At 32.4% G+C, this 21,611-nt stretch overlaps 1 protein-coding gene across 3 annotated transcripts in view; it reads right to left on the reverse strand.

Annotated features, from left to right (window-relative positions):
* The window catches only part of LOC145263188 (glycogenin-1-like), a 63,844-nt gene that overhangs the window by 26,094 nt on the left and 16,139 nt on the right, over positions 1-21,611 (reverse strand). For all 3 annotated transcript variants that reach the window (XM_080120246.1, XM_080120245.1, XM_080120244.1), the window contains exons 2-3: positions 5,694-5,832; positions 4,013-4,187 (exon numbers count right to left, since the gene is read on the reverse strand). In XM_080120246.1, coding sequence (XP_079976372.1) covers positions 4,013-4,187; positions 5,694-5,832 — 314 coding nt within the window. The remainder of the gene's footprint in view (positions 1-4,012; positions 4,188-5,693; positions 5,833-21,611) is intronic.

The raw sequence follows: 21,611 nt of genomic DNA on the forward strand, positions 1-21,611 counted from the left end.
AAATTCAAGACTTTCATTTGGCATCTTCCAGTATTTATTTTACTCGCGTTCATCCCGAAACAAGACATATCACCACTTTGAATAAGCTATTATTTGGGACCATGCCTAGGAAAAATTAGGATGTTGGTTTCCATTACATTTAAACATCTGCATATCAGTATAGTCAGGGAAGCAGGAAAGGAATTCCAAAGTCTAGCTATTCAAGGAAAGAAACTCAAAGTAGAAAGTTTTCTGGCATTTAGGGACCTCAGTGCAGAGGTGTGATTTTGTTGGTAAGTAGGTTTGTCGAGGATATGTATGCCAAGGGGGCACAAGTGCCAGGAGTTCAGAGCACATTGCATTAAAATACTTTTAAAACAGGCAGAGATGCAATATTGTGACAAGCAAACAGGGGATTGGAGCTTAGTTGACAAAGTGGGATTTATTAAATCCCAGACATTTTTGGACCTTATCCAGATGTGGCACCAATGCTTCACGCAAAGGAAAATGGTGGCTTTGTAGCGGTACAGGATACTCTCAGGTAGAGAGAACCAACCTTCTTTGCAGAAACTGACTAGATGGTCCTTATTTTATATAAGTACCAAAAATTCAGAATTGTTTTTATTCTGAGTAGGGTCCTATTTAACATCCTAATGGTTCAACTAGAACTTTCCTACATTCACGGGTAAGCAATTCATGTAGCTACTTATTAATGGTAAGGTTCAGTGGATTTCGATCTTTATAAGATTAAAAAAACAATTGTGCATCAAGTGTATTTAATAACATTTTTGGTTATTGTGCAGTATGAAATTTTAAACAAATGCATTTCGGATAACAAAAATAAATAAATCACCATATATAATTATGCATAATGTCGAAGTTAGTATAAATTCCAAAAACTGATCCAGTGGAAAAATTACAAATAGAATTTATCAAATTATTGAGGGTTTAACGTGGAACAGTTGTAAGACCAATAACTTATCTCCCTTGCTTTCCTTGAAATAAAAAAAAAAAAAAATCCCATACCACTAGTGATTTTTAGGTGAAAAATTACTAGCACATCTACTGGATCATTTTTGATAGCTTTAGGAATTCATAATTTCAAAACGACAGGTATGTGATAGTGTTTTCACCTGAAATTAGTTTGTTCAAAATTTCATTATACTGCACAAGTACTATTTTCATTGGAGAGAAGCTGCTAAATGTTCATCCCTTCCAAACACGTCTAAATTTTGAATGAAAATAAAAATAAAAATAAAGTTTAAAAATGCAATGGCATATTTTGTTTGATGTCAGCATTTTCATTGATGAGGAGAGCAACAAGAAAGCAAATCCACTTTTCTGAATATTCTGCAATTTATAAGTAATTCTAGACACCATTTCAATGTTGGCACTAAATTCATCAAGAAAGATGAATATACATAACATCTTCAATACCTCATTGGGTTTATTCTTCTAAGCAAGAATATGAAAGGCGAGATAATTTATTCCAATGAATAAAGCAAGGAATAACTTTTTTCTTATGATTGAACTTAAAATTATAGAAAATCTTTGATGCATATATTTGAACAAATTGAGCAAGTTTTTTCCTATTAATTAAAAAAAATAAAAATAAAAAAAAACGAGCTGGAAACTACCATCTTAGAATATGGCAAAATTCAAGGGCAGCAATTCGACTACAGCGATTGTTCCCTAAGTTTAGCCTCTTCCATGTTGAGGCTTTTTAAATTAGCATTGCCTTAAACTGCGCAAGTACTTATTTTTCATTTAAATAGAAATGAAAAACATGATATAATACAAAATCTATTCACATAACTTACTCCTGAAAAGGTAAAATTGATCTCCAGTTACCATCCCCCTAAATTCTCCAAGAGATTTAAATCATCCGTTCAATTGTTGCCAAAAACTATTAATCACTAAAAATCATAAGTTGCTCAATTTACATGATTTTTAGAGTATGACATCTTTGTTAAGGATTTTTCTTCAATTTACTGTTTTAAAATGGATTTTAATTTTAAATAAGCACCATTAACATTGTTTAAAATGAGAAGTAAAGGATTTAATATCAATTTAACCAGTCAAATAAAAAATTTATTAAACCCGTATGCATAGCAATGTAGCAGATTGCTTAAATTTAGTGTTGACTCTGGTTTTTAACCAGCTTTTTTTTAATATTTTCAAATTTTCTATGCTTAGGTTAGGAGTTTGGTAAATAACTTCCAACATTCAAATAAGGGCTTGAAATTTTATTTCAAATCCATGATAGTCATAAATATTTCAATTTTAAAAGAAAATCATTTTTTGTCAAAAGAGTAAGTTACTGAATAGTTTTACATTTAACTCTTTCATGTAGACCTGTTATGCAACAACAAATAGAAAAATCAATTATAAATTTTGATCAATCATTTGTTTCAGTAAGTTAAAACCAGTGATTATGTTTTGCTCCATAATTACTTATAGGTAGTTTTAGTACTTAATCTAACCTGAAGACATCTAGTTCATGAGCCATAAAATTTCTGGGTGAAAAAAAAAAAAATAAAAATAAAAAAGTTTAGCATTTGCGCCCCCCCCCCCAAAAAAAAATCACGGGACGTCAAATCCTGGTGAAAATGAACAAACGGTGCAGTTTAAGGTTTTAACATATGTAAATTTGAGTTCTGCACCGTGCAAAAAACAAAAGCCCATCATTTCCCCCCCCCCCACACTTAGCCCCAAAAGTCAAGGCCTTAACATATTTAAATTAGAGTTAAGCACCATGCAAAACTGCTAAATAAACGTACAGAAAAATTTGGACAAATATGGTAAAATAGTCCCAAATGGAGTGTTTTTATTAGCCCTAAAAGAGCCCCCCACCCCGAGTTATCACAAAGTATAAACAAAATTATATAGAAATCAGAACTTCTCAGAAAGTTTTATAAAAATCCAAAGCAATTGTTTTTAAAAAAGCACAAAAGTGTCAATTTTAGCCATTTGAACCCGAAAGGTACCCCTATAGGGGCAACTGGAGTTTCCCTGAAAAATCCATTCTGTTACTTTTTTTACTCATATCATGCTTAATGTTTGTGCAAAATTTTAAAAATTCCAAGGTATAGTTATTGAGAAAAGTGCAAACAGACGAATGAACAAGGGTGAATTTACAGGTCCACCCTCCTTTAGTAAGGAGGACTAAGAAAGAAAAAAAAAAAAAAAAAAAAAAAAAAAAAAAAAAAAAAAAAAAAAACTTAAGTTATAATCTAAACACCACTAGAATATATTCTAGTGTTTTGCCCACCTTCCTAGGATCAGTTGAAATATACAGCTGATATAGAAGTTGGCCTGGGTTCAATTCTGGTACATTTAATCCAATCAAAACTCAGCTAGTGTCTTAATTGTAAGAATGTACCTTTTCTTCCATAAATTCTCGGAGATGGCTGTTCTTGATAAAAACTCCGTTTTTTCTCACTGAATCATTCTGGGAGTTCATATTTTTACATCCATTGCCTTTTCTGTTTATCCCAAAGTTGGTTTTCTATCGTTACAAACACTCACCCAAAGCTTTTCTGCTTATCGGACCATGTACAGAGTACCGTTATAGTTCAGCTGCTGAACCTGTTCCATCCAAGAATTCTTGATAAGGTGCAGAAATGTATCCAATTTGATTGGCCCTATTCTTCTCTATACTGTTATGTGTTACTAGTCTCAGTCTTTTCTTTAAATACTATGCCACGTTTTATCTATTCTTGCTTGTTTTGTTCTAGCTTGTTCGACTCCTCGATTTTGTGGTCAAACATAAATTCACCATTTTGATAACTTATTGTAACAGCTTCCATTCTAGTAGCTTCTTTCATGAATTGCAGGCCTTAGTCTTTAAGGCCAACACCAATAGGCATCTCTTGTCTTTGCGATAATCTTTATTTTAGCTCTTTACACCAAGTGGCTTCATGCCTTGTTTGGAGAGAATTCCATAAGTTGCTATAAGCTTCTTTCACCATATAAAGATCTCACTTTATTCTCAAAAGTATAAAGTAAATTAAGAAAAAAAAATTCTGATTACCAAAGTGTCTGCATCCAAGAATACACATTTGGAGTATTGTGTTAAATTCCAACAGTGCAACTTTGTGAAAGTGACATGCAAATCGGGTCGGCCAAGAAGCTGAAGATTTTTGAAATCTTCACTGGACAGCAGGTCAACAACATGGACATCATCAAAAACGGTGTGCAAGTTATGTCTACAAAATAAATACATATATATCTGGATTAGTAAATTTAGGCAGCATACATTCTTTTTAGGCGTGTTATACAAGACAAGAAACTAGAACCAGTTTTTTCAAAAAAAAAAAAAAAAGAAAAAAAAATTCAATGTTTCTATTTTAATAGACCATCGTCAAAGATATAACCAGGTCATCAAAATTTGAGAATTGCTAAATTACATTATATTTAATATAAGATTGTTGGAATTTTATCATGAATATAAAATTACCAAATGTATTTACACAATTGTAAAATGAAAGGGCATTTATGCATTTGATATCAGGGCCCCTACTTCCCATGTTTTGTACTCCTGTCTTCCAATTAGCTACTCAATACTTTGATCCTCCCCTACCTCAAGATCAGGTTTTTGACAGTTTGTATTGCGACTATATAGACTTCCTATTTACTGCTAATTCTTTCCTCGTCCTAGTTTCTCCCTTGCTGTTGCAGTGAAACCAACTTGTAGGCCTTTTTCTTAAAAAGGCATTTAATCCAGACAAATAGATAATAAAAAAATAAACCACCTTCAGTATTATACTTTAGTAAAATTAGATTATCTACTGTAATTTGTTTACTAAAACGTAAAAATCTTCCTTATATATTGTTTTTACTCTTGGATACCTGTAACAAAAACTAATATATACACGTTTCACTTTTCAGAAACTACTGAATTGATCTGGCTGAAATTTTGTATGCATTTTCATAAGATCCAACGAACCAATAGTATGGTATCCATTAGATACACAGGCATTAATCACGATATCACAGAGTTTGGCTAATGGGCTAAAATATTAGCCCATTAGCCAAACTGTTATTTGCCTACATAAGTTATAGCCAGTCAAGTTAGAATGAATTATTGGTACTAGTACCGTTTAATCAAGATATTAAAAAAAAAAAAAAAAAAAAAAAAAAAAAAAAGGTTATATTGTACGTATCCATCATGGAATGAAGTTCTATGAAAAATTAAAAATTTAACTTAATTTCATCAAGTAGGTTTTTTTTTTTCTTTTAACAGCAAAAACAATTTATGATACCAAGCAAAAAGTTAGATTTTTAGGAAGAAAAGCTAGTATTAAAGACGGGGGGGGGGGGACTATCGGCGCTATAAACGAGTTATATCCCCATGGCGTGTTAAAAAAAAAAAATCCAAAGATGGCTACCTTTAGCACGCCGTCATAAAAATGTGTTTTTCTGCTGTAAAAAATACTCCAAATTAAGTGAAATATAACCGATATTTTCATTTTTTAATGTCTTTATTAAATTGTACAAGTACCGAATTCGTTATGCCAAATTAATGGCTGAATATTGTTAAATGTACTGATTTTTGCATTAATACCAATTACTATACATCAAATGGATACCATCTTAAGATTTCAAAATAAAAGGTTTAATAGAATTAAGAGTTTTAACATTTAAAAAAAATAAATAAATAAAATAAGAAATAAATAAATAAAAAATTAAAAATAAAAGTAAAAAATACTTACTTTAACGTTTCTGATATTTCATTGGTGACCATAACCACTAGCTTTTTTTGAGTTCCCACTCTTCGGAGGGACTCCGCCAACACCAAGCTACCCAACACATAGGTATCATTTGTAGCAAGTGTTACAAAAGCTTCATTACCTAAAAATGAGAAAAATTAAATAATTAAAAAAATAAAAATAAGATTTACTTTTTAAAAATTAAAGAGGTTGAGGTTAAAACGTTATGACTGCTTGGCTCAAGATAATGATTAATGGGCGGAGGCTGAAAGAGTAATTTAAGGCGAGTGGGGGGTTGATTTTGCAAGGCAAATGATTTGCAGGGATGACAATTTAAACAGACCAAACATTTATCTATGATTAAAATTAGAAAGTTATCATTTAGATCAATTGAGTTTTTGTTATCAAGCTAGTACTCACTGGAGTTGGCAAGGTGTCCTCTGGTTCTCTTGAATGTCTATAGCATTGTACCATCAGAGATATACTACATTTCCTGCCGCAACACTGTTCCCTCTGAAGTATATGATTTGTCTATTCGCCAGACTATAAGAGTTGCATCTGCTGCCTACAGATTATTTCATGGTTCTTACCCCACCACAATGCTTATATACTGCCTTCTGCTTGCTGTACCTAAACAGACCAAACCTGTGACAATATAGATCCACATTAGACCCATTGCATAATCACACTGGTGATTGCTCAGAGATATACTAGTGATCTCCTTTCACATTGTTCTGCAATCCTGAACGTGCTGCCTCAGAATCGTGCGAATTAACATATCAGTCACATTTTTGCTAACTTGTGAAGTTTTATAAAGTTTTATGCTTTCCATAATTAGCTTAGTAGCCCGTCTATTGCTAATGGTTTTATTACCATGGTTTAAGTAAAAAAAATTCTCAGAATTAGCAAAGACCAAAGACACTTTTGAACTTATTTTACTTTTAACACACACACTTTATATATATTTACTATTATTTAAATTATCCTAACTTTACTTTATTTAATTGGTATAAATGTACACGTCTGTGTGTGTGTGTGTGTGTGTGTGTGTGTGTATATATATATATATATATTTATAAATATACAGATATATGTATAGGTAATTGTATATACCTGTATATGGATACATGCATGTGTATATGTATGTATATATATGTACATCTACTTACTGGAGATCTATATCTCCACGTATATAGGTGTGTGTGTGTGTGTATATATGTGTCTATGTAGATATGTGAGTATGTATATGTGCATGAGTTGTGTGTATATGTCTGCATATAGATCCATGTATGTCTGCATATACATTGTTTATACGTGTGTGCCTATGTGTCTGTATATGGATGTGTAGAAATGTACATATGTATGTATATGTATGCACATTTGCGCGTGCTTTAGCGTATGTATTAACTCTTAACTGCTTATAAAAATGTTTTTAAAAAACCCATTGTAAACTGAAATGAACAAGTCGACTTACAGTGACTACTAAAATTTTAAATGAAACCCTGTACTTGTCAAACACATGACATCTACACTAACCCTTTCCCTCTCTCCCCCTCATCTACTTAATATGCCTTGCTGAACAAGCAAAAAGCAGTCAAAATTTAAAACCTAAAAATTGAAACTCCTCTCCCCCTCCACTTTTTTTCTTTACCATCCTCTCTCCACCTCCCCATATCCATATATCTCCACCCACGCCTACCTGAATCTGCTACCCCCCCCCCACACACAATACAATCTAATGTATTTTAACCGTCAAAACTGAAATATTGTCAATACCCGCCTCCCTCCACCTTATCCTCTAACCCACCCACCCCCACTTTTTCATATTTCTTCTAAAACACTTCTTCCTAATACTAACAACCATTTCTGTAAGGTCTGACGTGGCTGTTGGATCGTAAACATGGTCCAACATCCAAAACATGTAACCAAACAGAAAACGGTAAAAATATATATAAAAGCGAAAGTGTTTGTATGTATGCATGTATGTGCGTGTCCACTAAAAACTATTGACAGACAGAACAAAGATTCACAAACTCGGTATCATATTAAAGCTCCATCCTTCGCTCGAAAAATATCGAAAAATTGGGCAAAAATGTTCATTTTTTTCACGCCGAAATCGACAATTTTCGATAAAATGGGGGGGGGGATTGGAGTCGTCAAAAACAGTCCTCGTGACAACGACTGGTTATACGCATGCATCAGATGACGTCATGACTATTTACTTTAAATAGTTGAAAAACTGACTAAATTTCATGTACGTCGCGTTAGGTCAGTTGGTTAATGCGTTGGTTCATTATCTAAACGTTTTGGGTTCGAATCGTGGTGTGAGATGTCTTTTTTTCGATTTTTAAAATTTAAATATTGAACCAGTGTTATTTAAGCCATTTTTCACGTAACGTTTGTTTTTTGTTTTTTTACACTTCGCTTATCCACCCCCGACTACACATCCAAAAACACCCGGGTACCCACCGATTTAAAATTTTAATATCGAAACAGGCTTATTTAAGCCATTTTTCACGTGTTCGTTTTTCTGTTTTCATCGTTCATTTGCCTTACATTAGTTTTTTTTGTTTTTTTTTTTTTGATGTTTTGATTACCCCCCCCCCCCGCTTAAGTTTTAATGTTGTTTTCTTTTACTTCGCTTATAACAAACAAACCTGGTCATTGACCTCATTTGCTGAATAGCTTCCGTCATCGTAACGCTCAACGACTTCCGTGCGCACACCTGTCAATTTGGTTCTTAAATAAATTCAAACATTTTCAATAACTCATTCCGGCTGGCCAATTTTATTTTCAAACTTTGCCTCAGGGCTTCGGATTCGATCCTACTAACTCTCCACCCCAGTTTCTTTTTTATTTAAGAGCACACACACCTCCAAACACCCGGGCAACTCCGGGTACCCCCGCTAGTTATATATAAAATAATACATATAATATAAAATAAATATATATAACTAGCATGGGTGCCCGGCGATGCCCGGGTGTTTGGAGGTGTATGCTGGAAAAAAAAAAAAAAAAAAAAAGTATTTTTTTTAACTGACCTCTATTATGACCCCTTAAAATTTGTTTTGGGCTCAAATTGAGTTATTAAGTTAGATCCATGTCCAAGGAACCTATATCTAAAATTTCAAGTGTTTAGACCCAAAATTGTCGGAGGAGTTTGGTAGAGATATCAAAGGTCAAATCGTTAAACTTTGACCCCTTAACCAAATTTCTGGGCAAAAACCGATCACATTGATTTTCCCAAATCTCAGTACCCAGTATATCCAATTTCGAGTCTGTAGACTAAAAATTGACAGAGTTATTGCATAGGGAAATGTACACACACAGACACTTTTATAGATATATAGATAATATATATAATCATTTTTTATATTGTACAAGAAAGGGTACCCGGCATTGCCCAGGTGTGTTAAGAAAGCCCGGAAAAACAGTAGGCAGTTTGGATGGAGAGAAGGGTTAAAAAAAGTGACAGGAACCCATAATGTATCGGAAGAAAAGGTGAAAAAAACTTTATGTCTTTGCTGATGCGTCCATGGCAAAACCAGAAGTCGCAATCGTTGAAATTAAGGCTAGTAAATAGAAAGGAGACAATGACTTGCAAAAATTTCAACAGAAAAAAAACTGGCGAGTTGAGGGTGAAGAAATTCATGTTTTTGGGCAGTTATTTGATATTTGTCGCCAGAGATGCTGAGCTTGAAAATGATACCGATCTCGTGAGAATCCGTCATGCGTGTGTCAAGAGTTTTTGGCAGACATACAGTTTGCCCCTTTACACACACATATATACACACTACGTGCATAAAAGTAAGTCATCTATATACATGCATGTTTTAGAGTTTACTCTTCATCAGTATAGCTAGACTTTTATTGACAAGGATCGATCCTACAACAGCTCGATAAGTAGTTTGGCATTTTACCGCACGACCACCGGGTCCTTGCCAATTTTATGCACGATTTTTATCGCTTATAAATGTAAGATTGTTGAATTTGTTTTTTTTGTTTTTTTTTTTTATTATTAGTGATTAATTTCTTAATATTTAAAAGAAATAAAGTAAATATGTCCTAAAAATATGGGCGAAGAAAAAAAAAATGTAAACAAACAGCAAATAACTCCTTTCTTATAAAATAAAGGTTCAGGGAGCGAAGTAATAAAGAAATTAATCGCTAATGAAAAAAATATACATCCATGATTGCAACGGCTTGTCAGACGAGTGCCACTCCCTCAGACACTTAAAGTTCAAAGTCCATGAGCCTAAAAATAATTTTTTTTTTTTTTTTTTTTTTTTTTTAGTCCTACCGGTGAATTCACACACTCAAGCAGGCATGACACTGAAATCTGTCATGGAGATCAATTATTACAGTTTCCAGCATTTCAAGCCTCCACACGTCACAACTTTTCCATCGCCACAGGACCATTTTAATAGACAATGCCTGAGGGAGTATCTATACACAGATGATGTTACAGTCTTGGCTTTGTACGACAGCTAAGTCTCTCTCGGTTCAAAATGTTGAAATCCAGCAACAAGTTAAACTGCAGACCTGCTTAATGCGGGTACTGGTCTCCCGCTTTGTTTTTTTTAAATCAGAGATTTGCTTCTCCTAGAAAGGTTGCCTTCACCATGGCTTACGGGAGCCCTCTCCACCCCAGCACACACACACACACACACGGTGCTAGTTGGCTGTTCACACACACACACACACACACACGAGAGATGACATCATCTCTTTACAACAGTATCAATTTAGTTTCACTTGTTTATCCATTTTAATTGTATATTTTACATTATTTTAAACTATTTTCATAAATCTCTAGTTTGGAAGAACAAAGAAAACAGTTCTTATTTAGAAGACTTAAAACTATACCTGGACGAAAATATTTTTCTAAAACTTAAAATTGATCAAGTACTTTCATTTTTAAAGGAAATTAGTTAAAATGATTAATGAGAATTTGTCATTTTAAATTGAAATCATTTCATCACTGCCAAGTGACACTCCGATATCTTTGACACATTAATATAGTAACTGCCAATTTAACTTAACATTTAAATGTCTGGCCACTATTATGTCTTTCTGCCTTTATTAACTAAAATTACAAAATGCAAAGTACAATTTCCAATTCTTAAATATAATTAAACAATTAGATAAAGAAATTACAAATGAACTACAAACCGAATTAAGTTATCTCCCTTTGATATTGTTTTCTCGGATACTCAATTTGATTTCCTTAGTAAAAAAAAAAAAAAAAAAATTATTTTAAGCGATTTTTGGAATACAACATTCCATTAAAGTTTTTAAAGATTTTTCTGTTTTATTAAGTTGAATTCTAAGAATTCAAACCCCGTTTGTATGATTTTTAAAAAAAATTTTTTTTAATATATATACTAGTAAAACTATGTAAATCCCACTCCTTTTATTTGTGGTGGGATAGAGAAAAGGCCGCATTTTGTTCCCATTTCAACATAAAGCAAAATACAAAATTTGTCCTTTTGTTTGTTGCCAATTTTAGAGTGCCTGAAGATAATTTGATCTTTTTCTTTCCATTTGTCCAAATCAGTAAATCTAAGTGGGGGTGGGGGTGATTAAAAGCAATGTCGAAACTGCAACAGATTGTTTAGTTCAGTGATGTAATATTTTGCTGCTTGTTCAAAATAAAATTGAAATACAATCGGGTTTTAGTTGAAATTCAGTATCTAAATGTCATGTACAAATAATTCCAAAAAAATGATAAAATTAGAAAAATATTTTTTAAAAGAAAATTGCAAGTTATACGGAACAGTTATAATAGCGGTGGGGGGGGGGTAACTGTAGTGTTTTGTTAATGGCAGATCAATGAATCCTGAAAGTATGTTTCATGTAATACAGTTAATGTTACTCACTGTGACATAAGTAGATAACTTTTTTTTTGGGGGGGGGGGGAATTCAATTTTGCAATTTGATATGTCTTACGTTTCTGAATTTTTTTTTTTTTTTTTTTTTTTTTTAAAGACTGAGATTAGGATTCGTTATTCATATGTTGATTCAGACTGTTCTATTATCTTGAGTGTTATTTTTACGTTTCACTCGACGTAACCAACCTTCAGGTGTATCTTGTCAAAAAAAGATTCAGTCGAACTCGGGAATTCAGACAATTTCTAACAGAACTCTTTATTCACTTCAGAGAGTAGCATGCTCTTGTTCTGTCAGCCATGATATTTCTTGTTAACAAACCAAGATGAAATACTTTGATTCCTATTTCAATTATGGTGTCAAGAACTATGATAAACCATTAAGTTTGGAAATTGATGAGAATAATTCATATTTAGAGCATTTAGTCTATTTTTATCTTTGACATGTTCATGTTTCAGCTGACAAACTACGGAACCTATATAGAATTTCAAACTGAACCCTTTATGTAATCCATGGAGTAGATTGTTCAGTCAACCATGAATCGGGAGAAAGGTTTATATTATTCTTAGTTATTGTCTGTAATAAAGATTGAACCCTATACCTGTAGAAAATTGGAAATTAGAACTTTATAGCAGGGTTATCTGACGTTGTCCAGGGCAAAAATAACATTTCTATGAGAACTTCTTTCCCCTTCCCTCTGAACATACAGCTCAAGGATACAGCACAAGAAAATTATCTTGGAAGAATATAAGGTGTCCCAATAAAATGTATACACTCTTTAAATGACCATAAAACCAACATTTATTATAAGAAAAGTTTCATACATCAAAGTACTGTGAACAAATATAGAAACCAGTTAATTATCGAAAGTGTTCAAATTATTGGCCATTGTGGTCCATGAACAGCAGACAACACTCACTGATTGGATCGAAAACGTTCCTAATCAGTTCAATTGGTATGTTGACATCTTTTAATGGTCGCTTCCAACTCATTCATTGTAGCTTGTTTTGTGGTGTGAACGCTGTGTTTAACATTCCCTCCCCCTACACAAAAAAAAAAAATCCCGGGGGGGGGGGAATCCGGTGAGCATGGGCAGTACTCGATACTTCCTCTTAGTCCCGATCATCTGTTTCACAGGTGACTATCAAGATATGCTCTTACGTCATGATGATAGTGTGCTCCATCCTGCTGGAAGTGCCATTCTTTATTCCTAAACATCTCTTGGGAATGTGGCATAGCGTATTCATGTAACAAGTAGAGTTAATTTAAAGAGTATAGATTTTATTGGGACATTCTGTATATAATAAAAAAAAAAAAATTTAAAAAATTAGTCACTGGAAAACTAACTCCCCTGCCAAAATCTGTGCCAATTTAGGGTCAAAGAAAGAATTAGATTTTAATTTTCAAGTCTTCATCCACGGTCATGACTCAATAAAATACAAACTGGTCATTTTGTAGCTTTTACTGGACATATAGACAACTGCCATTTATAGAAGACTAGCCTGAGTGCCCAGGTGTTTGGAGGTGTGTGGTGAACAACAAAAAGAAAAGACAGGTTGGCTCGAACCTGTACTGAGAAAGAGGAAAAAAACTTGGAAAAAAACTTGGAAAAAAAAAAAAAAAAAAAAAAAAAAAAAAAAAAAAAAAAAAAAAGTTACATCTTTGCCGTTGCATACATCACAAAACTGAAGTGCTAAAGGTTTAAATTAAGGCTAGTCAATCGAAAAGAGGGTAGGACTCAAAAATATCGGCGAAAAAAAAAAAGCGACCCCCCTCCTTGTAGAAAAGTGCCCAGTTGAGGGCGAAGGAATTAATGTCTTTGGCCAATTTTTCAATATTTGTCATCCGAAGGGTTGAGCTCCAAAACAATATCAATCTCGTGAAAATCCATTACCTCTGTCGAAAGTTTTACGCAAAGATACATTTAAACAGAAAGGTGAGATTTATATCATAGACTAGACTCTGGGCCTAGATAGACCTTACAATATTGATATGAATAAATTAAAATTAAAAGGATGAAGTTAAAAACCTATACTCTTGTTAAGATTAAAAAGTGTAGTATCTGTTCTCCACAACATAATTATCTCCCACAAAATTTTTTTAAAAACTCACAGACATACAAGTGTTGTTTATAAGTAGATTACCAAATACTTTTAACAGTTATGCTATGGATCCACATGGACAATTTAAGTATGGTATTTAGGAAGTTTAAAACTAATCTGGCCTAGATGTGAAGTGTTACTGTTTTACCGTTTTAATCTGTATAATTAGTGGTTCTCCTATGGTATTCAATTCTATACTAGGTCTATTTAGGTCATAGTCGACCAATATATTCTCTGCTTCTGTAAGATTAGCAATAAATCTCAGATTTAGCATATTTCTTTAAAATGTTCTAGAATGATAAAATGTCTGGAGTTGTGCCATCAAGCGCAAACTCTAAGCACCAGTATAACAAATTTTAAAAGTGTACATTTCACAATATTCACAAGCAAGCCAGTTCGGATGTGGTTTTTAGTAGAGTTAAAGTTTCACTTTGATTTATAGAGTACTAGCAGTCAGCCTCGATGTTGCCCCGGATTGAATGAGTCAGCAAATCTTTCACACTTCTACTTGTCATCGAAATTAGTGAAATTACCTATTGATTGCTTGACTAATCTGGATCCACTGCAGTACAGAGAGAAAGCTTAACATGTCTTCTTGCAGTAATAGTCCACGATACAGTGTAGTCTACATTGCATTGTAGTGAACTTATTTTTGATTTTAAAAGATTATCTTTATATAAGGAATAGGGATGTACTGATTAATTGACAGGTAATTGGCCTAATCTGCCATTTTGCCGATTAATCGGTAATTGGCAAGTTTGCTGATTAATCAGTCAATTACTTTTGACTTAAATCATTGATAAGGTGCCAAAGCTATCGGAGTCACTTAATATAGTAACTGCTAACTTAATTAGTAAGTGTCTGGCCACTATGTCTTTTTGCCTTTATTAACTAAAAGTTACAAAATGCAGAGTACAATTTCCAATTCTTAAATATAATTAAACAATTAGATAAGAAATTACAAACCAACTACAAAGTACAAATTGTATTTTTATTTTTTTTAAGTGAATAACTATAAGCTGAAGTTCTGCACCTGCTGCTGCTTTACTTCCTTTTCTTGCTGCCTGCCTGCTTTGCTCTCAGTCTCCTTAATATTTAAAGTTGAATACTTTAATGTAGAAACAGACTATTCTCCTGACAGTGTTCCTGGAGTTCATACGCATTACCACCTGTACTAAAGAGCCATTTACTCATGGATGATGGTGGTGTGCTTAAATAATTTGAAATCAGTTTACTCAGCATTGGTAAGATCTCTCAGATTTTCCACCACTGAAATGAATCATCACCTCTTGCAAGTAGTTGTAAAGCTACGTAAGGGTCAAGTTCTTTTGTGCACTTAACCGTAATGGATTTACTCCTTTTGAGTTTAGATTGTGATTCTTGTTTTTCTGTTGTAGTTGCAGTTTCTAGGTTTAACTCGGCTTCTACCTGCTCTAAGTTTTGATTTGTTCTGTAGGCCAATTCAAAGCTAATTCATCAAACAGGAGTGAAAGAGATACAATTTTAATTTCATGATGATCTTGACCCTCAACAGAGCTTGACAAAGGGTGTCCTGATTCTGCTCTATTAGCAAAGTGGATGTAGAATAAAATTCTTATGGTTTTCCATGTCATTCTTTAAATTTGAACCTAGGAAAGTTTAACATTTAGATAGGATGAAAATCTTGTTTCCATTGATTCATAGAAATTCAACATATCAGCATTTTTATCGACTTATAATGAAGTTGCAGTTGGGATTGTTTAAAATATTCCGTTGTAAGAATTCCACTAAAGTCAGAAATATGAGAATTAGATCGGACAGCTTTTGAATGAAATAACCAACTAAAATTGTAGGTATTATCGATAAGGTTGAAGTTCTGTGACTTGCTTCTTTGATTTCTTCAAATAGACACTATAACTGGACAATTTTTTTTAACAAGTCCCTGTTGGTATAAATTGTTAAGGTGGGAATCTTATAGTGTCACAAATTCTCAAAAAAAAAAAAAAAAAAAAAAAAAAAAAAATCTTGTTAAAAATTCCGGTTTCTGCAAATCATTCTGCTTCACATATTCCATGAAAAAGTCCTTTCTGATTAATGTTTACCAGTTAAAAAATGTTTTTCTCAAACAGCCAAGTTCATTTGCTTATTTTAAAACTAGTAAACATTAATCAGAAAGGACTTTTTCTGGGCATTCAATGTAAAACAGAACAGTCCACACGAACCAGAAATAAATCATTTGTAAACAATCACAGCATTAACTTGAACAAAGTTAATACAAAAATAAACTAAAAATGTTAAAAAAATAGTACTTATGCAGACAAATTTTTGGAAACCCATTTCTTAACATGGAGGACAGTTTTTCTAACTATTCTGTACTATTACCTAACAATTTAATAAATACAAAATAAATGATTTGTACTACAAGCCTTGAAGGAGGACAACAGAGTTTTTTCTGTATGTGTGACTGGGGAAGAAGTTGAGGGAACCACCTCAAATGGACAAATGTGACCAGTGCCAAGCAAGGAAATACGAATTGTATAAAAATAATTCCATCATTGATAAAATGCAGCTCTTATTAAAATTAAATTGATGTGAACATACGTTTACTTAATTACATCACTATGATAAACTGAAAAACACTACATAAAATTACATTTTCTTGAGGATATTATTTAAGAAATACATGGTATAGCATTCTACAATATGTATTGATTAAGCAATATTCCAGATCTGTATATTTGGAGTTTTTGTGATTTTGAAATTAGTATATGTTTATGACATTTGGTACTTTTTTTCATCACCAAAATTGAACATAACATTTTCATCAACTCAAAGTTGCAACCGTAAAAAAAAAAAAAAAAAAAAAAAAAAAAAAAAAAAAAAAAAAAAGTATAGAATTATGAATATTCATATTTGTCATTTGAGTTTTATTTGATAATACTTTGTCCATCAGTGTAATTTTGCTATTATAAATGCTTATTTTTCACACCTCAAAAATAAAGGCCGAAATTGAATTAGAAATAATAGTATTTTTGTCTTATACTAGAAGTGATGAAAACATCTTTTGCAACATTTTTACTGTTTTTTTTTTGTTTTTTTTTTTGTCATTTGGTTTCAAAGATGCCATGTTATAATTTACACATGTTCGTGCTTCTTCATCCTCACCAGCATAGTGTATCCTGCTGATTCTGCTTCATTATCATCAGTGGAAAGTAGATGTAAAATCCAATTCTATATGTTTGATACCAATCTTAAAATTAGTATTTGAATCATAGGCGGAGGAAACTCGTTTCTTTAGTGATTTCTTCAAATGGGCTCAAGAAGTGGATATTTTTTTTTTTAAACAAGAACTCATTGGTAAGTTGTTAAGGTAGGAATCTTAATCTTAACAGCACACATTTCATGGGCTTTTCATTATTCTTAATTTTTTCAGCATAATATAATTATGTTGAATTCCATACGATCATATCTTAGGTGTTTTTCCAAATTAAGCTGATCCTGTATTTCAGTTAATTTACTAATTGCTAATGGAAAGCGATTAAAGTGGGAAACTGTATTTCTGTTCGATGTATGTATATATGTATAATGGTTGTCTTCACAGCTTGAGTGACAATGATAAATCACATTCCTGACACCAGCAACCATATTTGTTCCTGAATCCTACAAGACTAAGAAAACTTTATATTTTTATACTCATCCAGAACATTGCAATTCTTCATTTATTCGTGCACCTGTGTGTGTGCAGAGAATGGAACAACTCTAAGCAGAGCTCTGCGCCATTCAAAATCATTTAAAAGTCAATAACCTGTCAAATACTGAAAGGGAGCATTATCTTTTGTGGCTGTCCAAATGTCTAGTTCATGAAATTAGAATTGCAGCAAGCAACAGTTGAATTTTTGTTTTACTTTTGTAAATATCTTGAAAATTTTGTTCAAATGACATCATTCCATTAAAGTACTTCACTACAAAGCAATATTAAATCCAATGTGAGAGGTTACAGGATATGGTTGAATATGAATAGCATTTCTCTTATCAGATAATGGATCCCTTGTGACCTGTGGTCATTAATACCCTAAAACTTTTATTGGCCTATATTGATTCTATAGTATTTTGGTGTTTTGTTGGAGGCTTGTAGTTGCTGTCACTTGTTTCTAGAAAATCTTTCACTGAATATTGATTGTACTTTTATTTGCAACTCTCGCTTTTGAATGAAGCTTTCCAAGACGGTTTAACATTAGACATTGTAAAAGTTTTTGCTGATTTGCCACCTTTTGATGTGATGATTCGGCATCACTTGAAAACAGCTGCATTCTTATTCTTGGGATTAATATCAAAATACTTCCAACAGAATCTGGTTGTCTCAGTGGTTGAAGGTTGTCAATATTTAGTTTTTTTTTTGTTTTTACATATTTAAATTAATATTTAAATTACTTATGCTTGATATCTAATTAGTAATTAATCTCAATAAAATTGACATTATCTAAACCAGAAAAAAAAAATATGTAATGGTACCTATTTACAATGACTCCCCACTGGACAGAGTTATACACCAGGGTCGTTTTTTAACGTGGAGAAAAGGTACAAAAATAAAAAATTGTCTCAGTAGTGAAGGACTGCTCCTCCACCAAAAGAGAAGAAATGGAAGTGCAGCATCTGAAGAACAGATACTACACTTTGATCTTGGCCAAAAGTCAATATTTAGCGGTAGCAAGAGCCCGAAAATGAGGAACAAGAGTATGACTAATGAAGAATTCTTTACTTTCGGTTCGTACATTGTCGCAATTTACTGTACAATTTCTCAACATGGAGACTGAAAGATGAAGTAATTTTCTTTGACAATGATTTAAATTACAAATGTTAATTCGATAAGAGAAAAAAAGGAAATTTTCCATATTCTTACATCTATTTGCCTCAATTCAGTGCATCAGTAGGTGTGTCAGAAATTTCGTTAAAATATTGAATAATTCCACCCCGTCTTTCCAAGCTTATAACTCCTCGAAAAATGTAATTCAAGCCCTAATTTTTTTTTTTTTTTTTTTTTTTTTTTTTCAATTAAAAAGGAGCAAGAACCAAGGTTTCATTAAAAAAAAAAAAAAAAGTTTTAAAAAAGGTTTTAAACTTTGGACTTTACAGGTAAATTTCTAAAAAAAACAAAAAAAAAAACACTACTTTTTGTTTTAAATTTGAATATATTATTTATTGATCTTTTATCTTCATATGATATGTGATATAAAACTGAGTAAATTAATTACTTTTTAATAGACACTTGAAAATGCGGGGAGGGAGGGGGGCGTGAATTAAAAAAAAAAAAAAAAAAAAAAAAGTTTGTCTAAAATATATTCGGTTTATTGGAAAGAGCATAAAATTTCACATTGACCCTGAAAATATCGTAAAAATTGAATCCATAAAAAATTTTTTATAGATTTTTAAAGTTTAAAAAATTGAAAAATATTGAGTTCGTAAAATTCATTACTGTTTTTTTAAAAATCAAAATATTTCTATTACTTTTAAAACAACTTTAGTAGTTTATTTTGGAAGTATAATCCATAAAGAAAATAAACAACCCACTTTTAAAAGAGAAATTACGAGATTTTTATATTTTATTTGCAGTTTTGTGTTAGGGGTGTCAAAACTTCCTACAAAAATTCTGATACACCTAGTGCATCAGTGCAGTTGTACAAATTTACATGTTAACAGCACATCATTCCTGTTATTTGATAATATAGTGTAGACAATGTCTTCAATAAACTTTCACTGGAAACGAAAGAGGGAGTTATATTGTAAACGAAGACAAGTTAATTATTAGTATCATTTATGACAACAAAATTTGCAAATCAACATTAGAAAGCCTATTAATTGACCGATTAATCGGTAATCGGCCAATTTGATAATCGGTATATCCCTAATAAAGACTTTAAAGTTCAAAATGATAAAGTCTACTATAGTTCAATTGTGCTTTAAACAGAAACATTCATTTCTAACATGTTGATTTATCTTGTTGATATTATATGCTGGCTTCTGCTTGCGATAACTTTTTCAATTATCTATACATTCTGATACAAAACTTATCTAAGAACATTCCAGACAAAATACATTTTTTTCAAAAGTTTCACAGTCCATAGGGAACAAACCGACAGTCTTGTATACAAGTAGAGATCAGGGGGAGAAAGAAAAGTGCTGAAATATACCATAATTTTATAAAATACAAAGGGGAATATGTCTAGCTTTTTATTTTAAGAGATTCCTGAAAAAAAAAAAAAATAAAAAAAAAATAATAGCTCACGAGTTCAAAAATATAAAAATCAACATGCATTTAAATCATTTATCCAATTACAAAATGCACAACGAAGGAAAAGAAATCATTGTATTTTAAAGGGAAGGTTGCAATATGGCTTCATCAGATGCAGGCTTACAGAAGAAAACAATGAATTCATAAAACATGGCTACTTAAACTAATTCAAATAGTAATGCATCAAAGCAGCTATTGTTTATGTCAACCTACTTGTCACAACAATAGTCTCACAATAGTTAGGAATGTATAGAATCAATGTTTTTTTTTTTAAACTCAACTTTTTGATGTCAAATCAAACTTATTCAAGTATTCTGCAAGATTTAGATTAAGTAGGTTTACTAAAATTCAGTTATTTAGTTCTATGTAAATTAAATTCAACCCATCTCGGCTTAAGATTAAAAGACTTTCACACTATATACATACATTCGTTTACCCCCAAACAAGGCATAATGCCAACTTGGACATAAAGGTGCTACTATTTGAGATCACGTAAGGAGATGAACAAAATGTTTATATTACATTTAAACGTCTGCACATACGTCTATTTTTATCACTTCCGCTTGGGTTTTCCTTAGTCTTCACCTGTAAACTGGACTTGCTACCTCAACTGGTCTTCAGCTAATAATCCATGAATTCAAATCTTTCAATACGACTATACCAACAAAGTTTCCCATTCTATACATATCTCCCTACACTGTTCAGAAATTTGAACAACTATATATATTTGCGATCTTACATTGTCCCGTGCACATGTCATTCATTAAAATGGGAAACATTCAATTTGGTTAATACTAATTATGAACGTTTTATTAATCCATCAAGTCCTGAGGTATCTAAATGTTTATTATATAGGGTTTTCAAACTAATTGAAAACGTGTGAATACAAATTGAAAGGAAACCCTTACATAGAAAACAAATTATTGATCCTATACAGGGCTCTACGGACAAATTTATTTTTAAATTTTAGTTGACTGACATTTGTTTACTAGCCAAGCTTCTTTTATTGCTATAATTAATAATATCCTACCTGAAAGCTCTTCATTCAACTCCTTGGCTTACCAGTCATAGGCAACATGAATTGAAACAAATAGAGGACACTGCCAAGGCTGCTGTGAAGAAGGTGGACTCAACCATGCTAGAAAATTACTCTCACCCAAGAGTATCCTATATCTCTACAAAGCCATTGTTCATCCATGCATAAAGTATTATTGCCATGGCTGGGCTGGTGCATCTGCCACGATTCTCACTTAAACAGGGTTCAAAAGTTTTCAACCTGTCTTGCATTACGTGCCAGACTCCAACCCTTGCACTATCACTGAAATGTTGCATCTCCATGCCTATGTTGCAAGGATTTTCATGGAATGTGATCTGATCAACTAAACACTTGTACCCCTCCTACAACATAAATACGTCCCCTAACTAACCCAACGAGCAACAAAATCCCACCCCCTTCACTGTAGAGATCCCTAGATGCCGGAAAGCTTTCTACTCTACTACAGTTTCTTCCCTCGAACTGCTAGACTTTGTAATTCCCATTTCAGCTCTGCTTCCCTAACTGTACCGACATGCAGAAGTTCTAGTATAACGTGAACAGATATTTTGCTGCTTAACTCCTTACATAGTATCCCTGTAGCCTCGGGACCAAATAGTAACCCCTTT

This window comes from Euprymna scolopes, chromosome 38 (assembly GCF_053919585.1).
Source record: "Euprymna scolopes isolate OS-2025 chromosome 38, ASM5391958v1, whole genome shotgun sequence".
Lineage (NCBI taxonomy): Eukaryota > Metazoa > Mollusca > Cephalopoda > Sepiida > Sepiolidae > Euprymna > Euprymna scolopes.